This window comes from Primulina tabacum, chromosome 14 (genome assembly GCF_025594145.1).
Source record: "Primulina tabacum isolate GXHZ01 chromosome 14, ASM2559414v2, whole genome shotgun sequence".
Classification (NCBI taxonomy): domain Eukaryota; kingdom Viridiplantae; phylum Streptophyta; class Magnoliopsida; order Lamiales; family Gesneriaceae; genus Primulina; species Primulina tabacum.
In genome coordinates, this window is record NC_134563.1 from 3,700,847 (window position 1) to 3,712,569 (window position 11,723).

Below are 11,723 nucleotides of genomic sequence, written 5' to 3' on the forward strand. Positions count from 1 at the left end.
TTTCTAGGCCCTGAGGTCCGTTTTAAAGTAATTTAAACCTTTTTCCGTTGCAGCTTTAAGTCAAACCATTATTGTTTGATCATTAATTGTCATTAGAGTAAATGGGCCTCACATCTTGGTATCAGAGCGTAAACTGGGATACGCTCGAACTAGAGTCTTGGCACTAAAATGGTTGTTGCGCATGTGTATGCTACTTGACAGAATGTTTATGTGATTATATGATCTGTTTACTTCCATTCTAATTGTTTTGGTGTTTTATTGTATAGAATGGAGGGAGGTGGAGAAATTCTTGTTGATGAGATTCCTCTAGCTCGAGGTCGAGGTCATGGTCGAGGTCGTGGGCGTGGTAGACCTCGTGTCCGGGTTGTTGATGATGCTTTTGTGGAGCAAGCTGCTGATCAGTTAGAGCATCTTAAGATGGATGAGTTAGTTGCACGTTTCCATTCTATGTATCCTCCTCGATTCAATGGTTCAGAGGGAGCTGAGAAAGCTGATTTATGGGTTTCTGAGATTGAGGAATTGTTCGATTTGATTGAGTATCCTACAGAGTGTCGATTGAGATTAGCTGTGCATCAGTTGAAAGATCGTGCCAAAATGTGGTGGTCTACTACATTGATGACTTTAGATGCTCAGAGGATCATTCCATCATGGGATATATTCAAGCTGAAGTTTAAGGAGAGTTATTGTCCTCCATCATTCTACAGTTCTAAGGCTTCTGAGTTTCATAACCTGAAACAAGGCGATATGTCAGTTGCGGAGTATGCAGATTCTTTTTATGCTATGCTGAGATATGCTCCTCATGTTGCTGCAAGTCAGGTTGCTGTTGTTGAGAGTTTTATTGAAGGATTGAACGATCATCTGCACCCTTTTGTTTCTACCGGTAAGCCACTGAATTATCTTGAAGCAGTGGAAATAGCAAAAAGGGCTGAAGCTAGTCCTAAAAGGAGTGTCAATCGAGTTCCTACCCAACATCATCAGTCGGGGAGACAACAATTCAGTTCATCTGGTTCTGCATCTCTTCGTCCACGTGGGAAACAATTTAAGAAGCCCGATTCTAGTTCTTCGAGTTCAGGAGAGTGTAGGGAACCGTGGTGGATATCGTTACAGTGGACTTTATTGTGATCACTGTGGGGGCAAACATTCCAGTAATCAGTGTGTTGGAGTTCAAGGGGTTTGTAATGTTTGTGGTCGGCCTTGGCCATTTTGCTAGAGTCTGTCCTAGTAAGACGGGAAAATCAGCCCAGGCAGGTAGGTGGAGCTCAAAGTAATAGAATTCCAACAGCGTCCCAGTCCTACCATCAGCCTAGTCGCCCTTCGCATCAGAGCAGAGGGCAAGGTGGTCAAAAAAATCAGTCATCTGTTCATGTATTTGCCTTGACTGAGGATGAGGCTCAGGCAGCTCCAGGTACTGTCATTACCGGTAATTGTACTCTATGTGGTTTTATAGCACGAGTGTTATTTGATACTGGAGCATCTCATTCCTTTGTTTCTCATGCATTCGTTGTTTCGCATGATCTTCGCACCACTAGTATGAATTCCAATCTATCTGTTGTTACTCCGATGGGTAAAATGATTATCACTGATAATGTGGTGTTCAATGCGGTTTTGTTTCACGATAAAAATGTTATATATCTGAATCTCATAGTCCTACCTATGCATGACTTTGATTGTATCGTTGGTATGGATGTTTTGACTGCAAATCGTGTCACTGTTGACTGTTATCGAGGAATAGTTCGTTTCAGACCTAGCTTTGCTCCTAAATGGAATTTCTATGGTCGTGGTTCTCAAGCCAAGATTCCTCTAGTTTCTGCCATTGAAATGAATCGATTGTTAGATTCTGGTCATGAAGGTTTTATGGTTTTTGTTGTGGATCTATCGCAAGATGAGCGACGGATTTATGATATTCCTGTAGTCCGTGAGTTTCCTGATGTGTTTCCAGAAGAGATTCCTGGTTTTTCACCAGAACGAGAAGTTGAGTTCAGTATCGAATTAATGCCAGGAACTGAACCCATATCTCGAGCACCATATCGTTTAACCCCTGTTGAGCTGAAAGAACTGAAAGAAAAATTGCAGGATTTGTCGAGTAAAGGTTATATTCGTCCGAGTTCTTCACCGTGGGGTGCACCGATTCTATTTGTCAAGAAGAAAGATGGTACGATGCGGATGTGTATTGATTATCGGCAACTGAATAAGTCTACTGTCAAGAATAAATATCCACTCCCTAGGATTGATGACTTATTTGATCAGTTGCAAGGTACTTCGGTGTATTCTAAGATTGATCTTCGTTCAGGGTACCATCAAGTGAGAGTTAGACAAGAAGATGTGCCAAAAACAGCTTTTCGCACGAGATACAGACACTTTGAATTTTTGGTTATGCCTTTTGGTTTGACCAATGCTCCTGTTGTGTTTATGGACTTAATGAATCGAGTATTTCGTAAATATCTCGATCGTTTTGTGATTGTATTCATCGATGATATTCTTGTTTATTTCAAGTCCGAGGAAGAACATGTTAAACACTTGAGGATAGTTCTTCGAATTCTTCAAAAGAAGCAGTTGTACATCAAGCTATCCAAGTGTGAGTTTTGGTTAGATAGAGTGGTATTTCTGGGCCATGTCATATCTCAACATGGTATTTCTGTCGATCCAAGTAAAGTGGAAGCAGTTCTGAACTTGGGCACGACCGACAAATGTGCCAGAGATTCGCAGTTTCATGGGTCTAGCTGGTTATTACCGGAGATTTATCGAAAATTTCTCAAAGATTGCTAGACCTATCACTCAACTGACTCAGAAAAATCAGAGATTCATTTGGTCTGATGAATGTGAGTCAAGTTTTGTCGAGTTGAAGAAGAGATTGACTTATGCACCAGTTCTTATCATTCCAAATGGTTCTGGAGGATTTGTGGTTTGCACGGATGCATCTAATCGAGGTCTAGGTTGTGTTCTGATGCAGCATGGCAGAGTTGTGGCCTATGGTTCTCGTCAGTTGAAACCGCATGAGTCTAAGTATCATGTTCATGACCTGGAATTGGCTGCTATCGTTTTTGCTCTCAAGATTTGGAGACATTATTTGTTTGGGGAGCAATTTGTAATCTATTCTGATCACAAAAGCTTGAAGTATATGTTCTCTCAGTCAGATCTGAATATGAAACAGAGACGTTGGATGGATCTTTTGAAAGATTATGATTGTGAGATCCAGTATCATCCGGGAAAAGTGAATGTCATTGCCGATGCTTTGAGTCGTAAGGTTGTTGACGTCAATTTATCCTCAATTCATGTTTCTAAGTTACGAGAGGATATTTGTACTTCTGGGTTGGATTTTCAAATCCAAGGTAATACTATTTGTGTATCTCAGATTTATGTTGAGCCAGAGTTGATTCAGATTTTAAAGTCAGCTCAGAAAACTAATGATCGAGTTCTGAAATCTTATGAGTTAGTATCTCAAGGACACCAATCTGGTTCCTCAATTCACTCAGATGATTCTCTTCGGTTGAATGGTAGATTGGTTGTCGCAGATATTCCTGAATTGCGTACAGCCATCCTTAAATAAGCTCATTGTACTCGATATAGTATCCACCCAGGAGGAAGGAAAATGTATCATATTCTACGGCCTCAGTTTTGGTGGAAGAATATGAAAAAGGATGTGGCTGAGTTTGTGTCTCGTTGTATGATCTGTCAGCAAGTCAAAGCGGAACGAATGAGACCGGGAGGATTACTGCATAGCCTTGAGGTTCCTCAGTGGAACTGGGAGCACGTAGCTATGGATTTTGTCACGCATTTGCCACGTACTTCTCGTCATTTTGATGCCATTTGGGTGATTGTCGACAGATTATCTAAATCGGCACACTTTATTCTGTATGAGAGGACATATTCGTATAAGAAAATGGCTTGTCTGTATATTGAAAATGTTGTGAGACTTCATGGAGTTCCAGTTGCAATAGTCTCAGATCGTGACCCTAGATTCACATCAAAGTTTTGGACTAGTTTCCAAAAAGAAATGGGTACACGACTTGCGATGAGTACTGCGTACCATCCTCAGACAGATGGTCAGACAGAGCGTACGATTCAGACACTCGAGGATCTGCTTCGAGCTGTAGTCATGGATTTTAAAGACAGTTGGCAGGAAGCTTTACCACTAGTAGAATTTTCATATAACAACAGTTTCCAGGTGACTATTGGTATGGCTCCTTTTGAAGCTTTGTACGGCAGACGATGTCGATCACCTCTTTGTTGGGATGAATTTGGTGAAAAGCAGTTGACTGGACCTGAGGTTGTTCATGAAATGCATGATAAAGTCCAGTTGATTCGTCAGAGAATGAAAGCTGCCCAAGATCGTCAAGCTAGTTATGCTAACTGACGTCGTCGACCTCTAGAATTTCAAGTTGGAGATTTTGTGTTTCTGAGAATCTCTCCGTTTAGAGGTGTTGTTCGCTTTGGTATGAGAGGTAAGTTGTCACCTCGTTTTGTTGGCCCCTACGAGATTGTTGAGCGTATTGGGACTTGCGCTTATCGTTTGGATTTGCCCCAGTCATTGTCTGGCATCCACGATGTTTTCCACGTTTCTATGTTGCGTAAGTATGAGCCCGATCCGTCCCATGTGATTCAGCCTGATGAGGTTGAACTTGATCCGTTTCTATCGTATACTGAGTATCCTATTTGTATCTTGGATCGTAAAGATAAAGTTTTACGCAATAAAGTTATACCACTTGTACGTGTTCAGTGGTCGAGGCATGGTGTAGAAGAATCAACATGGGAAATAGAACAGAAGATGAGAGCATCTTATCCATATCTGTTTGATTCTTAGTAATGTATTGTTGGTTTCGTATCGTGTGTAAGATGTATGTGTATAAACAGAAATTTCGAGGACGAAATTTGTTTTAAGGGATGGAGAAGTGTAAGGCCCTGCATTTAATTATCCGGTAATTTGGCATAATTAGAATAATTATTGAGTTGTAAATTAAAATAATTATTTATGCCAAATAAATTTTGGAAGTGTGTTAAAAATATGTATTTTAGAATATCGGAGAATTTAAGGATATAAAATACATATAGAGTTTAAATAACACACGAGAGCAAATAAATACAGACCGGGATAAATGGGCTTGAGTTACTATTTTAGTAACCAAATACACAAGATATATATATACATATACATACACATAACTTACCAAATAAAAGAGAAAAGAAACGAGAGAAGAAGAAAAAGGAAAGAAAGAGGAAACACATTCCCATCACTTGTGTAGCGGCTGCGGGAAAATCGCGATATCTCCTCCGTTCGGCGTCCAAATCTCAATCGGTCTGAAGGGGTGTCTTCCTAACATCCTAAGCTTCGATTCAAGTTAGAAATTCGCGAAGTTTGAGCAAGGATTCGGGTAGATCAAAGCTACTGTTTGGGTGCTATGTTTCTGCGAGAATTCTTCCGATTTTGGGTGAGAGTTTTGGGTTGCTGCGACTTTTGTAGTTTGAATTTGTAGAAATGACTTAAAACGAACTTGTAGCTCTGTTTTTTAGCTTTCTATAGCCGCTAGAATCATCGAATTTGGATAAGAAACAGAATTGATATGATTTTTCTACCAAAATGTGTCAAATCGAATTCTGAAATGGTGCTGTGCAGGACACCTACTGTAATTTGAGTTTTTGTCAATTATGCGCTCAGATTCTGGACTGGTGATTCAAAAGAAAGTTGTAGAGCTATGTGTTTTCTTCGTAATGATATAAAATTCGTTAAATTACATTAAGAATTGAGCAAGTTATGCTTGTTTTTCTAGAACTGCTCAGTGTGTGAGATTCTGTCCGCGAATTCGTAAGTAGCAGTGTGTTCTTGGAAATTCTGAGCTTTATCTACTGAGATTTGGAAAATGGTTTCTTCTAGAAAAAGTTATATATTTGAGTTATCTTTCATTTCCAATTAGTGGATATTGAATTGAGTTAATATTGAGCGAGATATGAATTTTATGCTCTTTTGTGCCAAATCGGACATTGGTGTGGAATGTAGTTTTCACGATCGGCTTATTGTGGTTTTGTTTAGGCCGAGAGTCTTGAAGTGAAGTGATATTGGATTTTCAAGTTGGTATAGGTATGTTACAGCTCGCGACGATAAAACATAAATTATGTTTAATTGTCATTCAGTGTTTCATTGATCGGGTGTGTATGACTTGTTGGTTGTTGTAAATTGTTAAATGCCTTCGTTGTGATATATGTTTATGTTTATGACATATTATTGGCATTTATCATTGGGCATACAGTTATGACATTCATGTTGAGCCCTATCGTTCTTGTTAGCCATTGTTGATATCCGTTGTTATCTGGCACTGTTGTTTATCTCGGGATCATTGTGTGGCTGATAGGCCTATACACATGATACTGTAGATGTGATTGAACAATCCCATGGTTAGTGCAGCCTTTTGAGGTGAGCGCTGGGATTGTGTCATCTAGTTCGTTCTGTTGTGCCATCCTGTTATATCGTATCAGCTGTATGGAGGCCGAGTCAGGGGTGTTATTCAGCACAGCTTGGCATACTTTGCATACTTGGCAGGGCGGTTTAGCTGCATGACGATGTAGCTCCCCTGTGTTGTTGCTCGAGCATTATTCCAGTTGTTATCGTACCGTTTGTTGGCTCCTGTTATCCCAGTTATTCGTTGAGCCTTTCATGCATTGCATATTACATTTTATTATATGATTATGCATGATTTATGTTATTGTTGTTATTGTTGAACTGTTTCATACCAGAATCCTAACCTCAGTTGTTTACTGGGGGGGCTGCTGTGGTTGTTATTGGACACCATGGTAGATCTCCCGAGTCGTTTTGCAGCATCAGGCCTAGGTTCCACCAGTGGAGCTCGGGATTGAGGTTGGATTGCTTGGTTCTGTTCAGTGGAGTCTCCCAGTTAGTTTATATGTATGTCTTGAGTTTGTTTCAGACTTGTATTGTACTTTATTTGCCGTGGAGATGCCCCGTGTATCTGTATTGATATTTGGTTGTTCTGGTTATGTTCTGAGCCGACTCTGTGATATTCTTGATCTGGTGAGTATTTGGTAAGTTTTAAATTCTGTTTAGTCCTGGCCAGTGCGACTATAGGTTGTTGACTTTGGTTGTTGTTTTAATGACTATAGTTGGAGTATATTTTGATATAAACTGTTGTTTGAGTTTTCGGGATGTCCTACTTACGGGGAGGTAATGCCGAAATTTTTCTAGTCCCTGAGGTCCGTTTTAAAGTAATTTAAACCTTTTTCCGCTGCAGCTTTAAGTCAAACCATTATTGTTTGATCATTAATTGTCATTAGAGTAAATGGACCTCACAATATGTGTTCAGTTTTTGTCAGATTCAAACTTTATATGCAGTTTTCGATTCACACAAAAAATATTTATGCACTCTCTGGACCAACAATTATTATTTTTTGATGAAATATAGTACAAAACATTGAAAAAATAGAACACATGTATGATACTGCAAAACAAATTGTTTTAGATTTGATACAAAAGATAAAAAAATTACAAAAGATAAAATTTTTGATCATAAAATTTGAACAAATATATTAATATCAATATTTTTTACATTTGTTTGTGTGCTCAGTTCTCATATATTAGGATCATAACGAAAAGAGTTTATACTGAAATATCATATACTAGTATCAAATTTTTAAATGTTTTATATCAATTTTCATCCAGAAAAAAACATTAATACCAAAATTGGTTATATATGTTTGAGTACTCAAAAATCATATAGCGTTGAATACATTTAATACTCAAATATCATATATCAATACATTCATCCGAAAAAAACGTGTCATTAATATCAAAATTTGTTATATTTATTTGAGTATTCAAAATAATATACTAATATCATATCTAAATCATTTAATTCTGAAATATCATATATTTGTTTTATATTTTCAATATTTTGTATCAAATTTCATCCCAAAAAACGTGTGAGCCCAAGAAACGTGTGAGTCCAAGAAATGCAGAAACTTTTTTGTATTAGTAAGAGATGCTATAAAAAAAAATCGATCAGAAAAAAACTGAACACTAATTTAATTGATGAAAATTTATTAATCTTTTGCTATAATAATATTATTTTAAAAAAAAAAACAAAACAAAAATTTCAATAATTTTCAAGATGTGGTACTGGTACAAATTATACAGTTATGAATTGAAGGTAGGTCAGGTCGACTTCTGCCGCTTGATTAACTCAACGTGAAGACGTGTGTCAGAAGTCACCATTTTATACTTCATATGTCATTAATTTGAAATGCTCACTTGTCAACGCTCCAGTATGATAAATTTGAGGTGCAATGAATAGTATATCTCTGGTTTAAATTGTTATCACATAATTATAACACTGAAAATCTAAAATATACTTACCAAAAAAAAAATCGATCAAGGTTAGAAAATTTAAACCAAGTATATATTAACTTCTATCTCTCTTTATGTTGCCATAAAACCCAAAAATTTTCCACTTCGGACCCCAAAAGTATACTTGGATATATTCAACTTTACCCCATACTTCCTCAAAGTTGAGAAAGTCTCCTCGAGATCAAGAATAAGTAATGTTGTCTTTTCAGATTTAATCAGAATATCATCCACATAAATTTCAACATTTCTCCCTACTTGCTCCCGAAAGATCTTATCCATCAAGCATTGATATGTGGCTCCTGCATTCTTTAAACCAAACGACATAACAGTGTAACAAAAAGTACCACCAGAGGTTACTAAGCTAACTTTTTCTTGCTCGTCTTTATCCAGTGGATTTGATGATACCCCTGGTAGGCATCCATGAAGCTCGGCAATTCATAGCCAGAAGTAGAATCTACTAGCCAATCAATCCTCGGCAGAGGGTAACAATCTTTGGGATACGCTTTGTTTATATATCTGAAATCAACACACATTCTCCACTTACATGTAGTCTTTTGGACCAACACCACATTAGAGAGCCAAGTTGGGAATTGAACTTCCCAAATCTGACCAGCTTTCAAAAGCTCATCCACTTGGTCTGCAATTATTTTATCTTTTTTCGGCCAAAGTGCCTCTTCTTTTGTACCATCGGCCGAGCATTTGGAAGGGTATTAAATTTGTGCTCGGCTACATAGGCTGGGATGCCTCCAAGCTCTGCCGGACCGGACAAGGCGAAAATATCCATATTCCTCTGTAAGCATTTTACCAATTGTGCCCAGGTGGAAAGATCCAGATCCTGGGAAATTTTGGTGGTTTTCCCGGGAAGTCCGGGAACTAAAGTTACTTCTTCGTGCTCTTCTTCTACGATGGCATGCACTTCTTCTACCACACTAACTTCTCCTCGCGACCCCTGGTTACCATCACTTCTCGTGGTCCTCTTCTTCTCAACTCAGACTGTCTCTGCATAACACTTTCGAGAAGAGGGCTGTGAGACCCCGAAAATAAAATAGTATTGATGGTATTTTTGTAAATAAGTTGAAAAATATTCAATTTATTTTGATGGCATTCTTGTAAATAAGTTGAAAAATAATGAATTAATTTAAGGGCAAAATGTTAATTATATTATGGTTTTTAACATAATTGTCTGAGTATTAGTCCAAATGATTTGAGATTTGGATATAACGTAGAAAACTCAAAGATGTAGAAGTTTCATGTTTTGAGTTTTGTGAAATTTAATCGTTTGACTGGTCAAAAGGATGTACCGATGTTAAAATGTTAAATAGTATATATTATATTATTTTATATTAACATAATATAATATAATATTAAAAAAAAAAAGAAAAGATAAAGATAAATTGAAAAGCTTCATCGAGGAAGCTTCATTCTTTTGCAGAGAGATAAGAAAGAAACAAATAGAAGTAGGGTTTCGAATTTTTTTTCGATCGTGCGACTTATCGGTTTATCTAATCGACGAACCGACTTCAGTTCCGGGATCGTTGATACGAGGTCTTCGATTTGAGGTATAAATTTTATATTTTTGGTGATATTTGAAATTCGTCGATTTTCGAAATAAATCCGATAAATTGTTAAATCATACAAAAATTGAAGATTGTTGAATAGTGTATGATTTTAACGAAAAAGAGATGATTATAGTGATGTTATTTTGAATTATTTCTAATTTATTATAATTAGGGAATTTTAATCGTTGGATTGAGATTGAAGAATTATTTGTCAGTTATTATTAATTATGATAAATATATGCAGTAGAATAACCGACAAGAAACTAAGTTTTGAAGTCGGAATTGAATTATGTTATGATTTCAATTTGATATGAATTTTTGAAGTTTCAAAATATATTTGAAACTTATATTGTTGATTTTGAATGATGTTATTGATTGAAATGAATATGTTATTGATGTAGATAGATTATTATACTGATATCTTCAAGCTACATCGACTGGAACGAAGAATTGAGGTATGTTGCGATCGAGTAACATACGAAAGGTATCTGTATCATATGATATATGTTGGATTGATTTATTTGATTGGAATGAGAATACATGTCTATATGCCTTATTTGTTGAGTTTATGTGGCATACATGACATGCACGTTGAACTATGATCCTTGGATATCCTGATATGATTTGATTTGATTCCAGGGTTTGTGAACACGATGCTATGTTTGGCATTATGTGGCCCTTAAAGCATAGTCATTAGTGGCCACGATGATTGATTGAGATTTGGGATTTGATGGCGCTTTGTCGACGCTATCATACGAGTATCCCTGATTGAGGCCGGTGTGCCAGCTCGAGCATTGATTTGATAGCGATTCGATTGATTCTGACATGTGCTCAATGGATGTGCATTTGACCTGATACCTCCACGACATACAAGCATTGCATATCATATATCATTGTTTAGATATCTGTGGTATATATTGTGGTTGCTTCAGACTGAGCTTTGCTCACCCAGAGGAGGCTGTTGTTGTCTTTGTATGTCGACAATAACAGGTACGACATGTTATCAGGAGACTGGAGATGGTACTTCTGGAGGGAATCATGATTGATTTGAGGTTTAGTGGTCTATCCCAGTATATATGTATATGTATCTATATACCAAGACATGTCCCGAAGATATGATTGTTTGTCTGTATTTGGGTTTGATTATGTGTAGGCATGTTTTATGATGTGAGATTAAATACTATTTTTAGTATTCAAATTATAGAAGAGATATTTTGGGCTCATTGTAAAGAAAATTTAAACTTGTTTTCCGCTGTAATTAATTAACCCTAATAAAATTGTATTGTAATAACGATTAGGAGCTAAGGGCCCCACAAGGGCTGATCACTTTGCACCTCCCCGATCATTCCATTAACTAGGAAATTGATCTTCTGATGACAAGTGGAAGCTACTGCCTTGAAGGCAGTCATAACTGGCCTCCCTAGTATAACATTGTAGAAGATGGTGCGTTGACCATAGTGAAAAGGGTCATTACCAACTTCCTTAGCTCCCCGGATCCCAGAGTTATGGGGAGCATGATTTTTCCTCGGGGGTGGACAGTATGTCCAACAAATCCAAAGAGTGTTGTCTCAACGAGCTCCAAAATATGATTCTTTATATCCATGTGATCCAGAGCTTCCTGAAATAAAACATTAACAGAGCTACCGAATGAACGAACACCCTCCTGATATCATAATTGGCGATCTTGGCATGATGAACCATATCATCATTATGTGGTAAGCAAATGCCCTGTAAATCTTGGGGCCAAAAGCTGATAGTAGGCTCATCTTCTCTTTAGGAGTTGTCTACTCCCAAAATATCTCTCCAACTCCAAG

At 37.4% G+C, this 11,723-nt stretch overlaps 1 protein-coding gene across 1 annotated transcript; it reads left to right on the forward strand.

The window, feature by feature from the left end:
• The first annotated feature begins 267 nt into the window (after positions 1-267).
• Positions 268-4,801, forward strand: LOC142525043 (uncharacterized). The gene is made up of 7 exons (XM_075629216.1): positions 268-1,078; positions 1,147-1,248; positions 1,448-2,089; positions 2,868-3,502; positions 3,677-3,852; positions 4,207-4,296; positions 4,417-4,801. The coding sequence occupies exons 1-7, from the start codon at positions 268-270 to the stop codon at positions 4,799-4,801; spliced, it is 2,841 nt and encodes a 946-aa protein (XP_075485331.1).
• Positions 4,802-11,723: the final 6,922 nt, after the last annotated feature.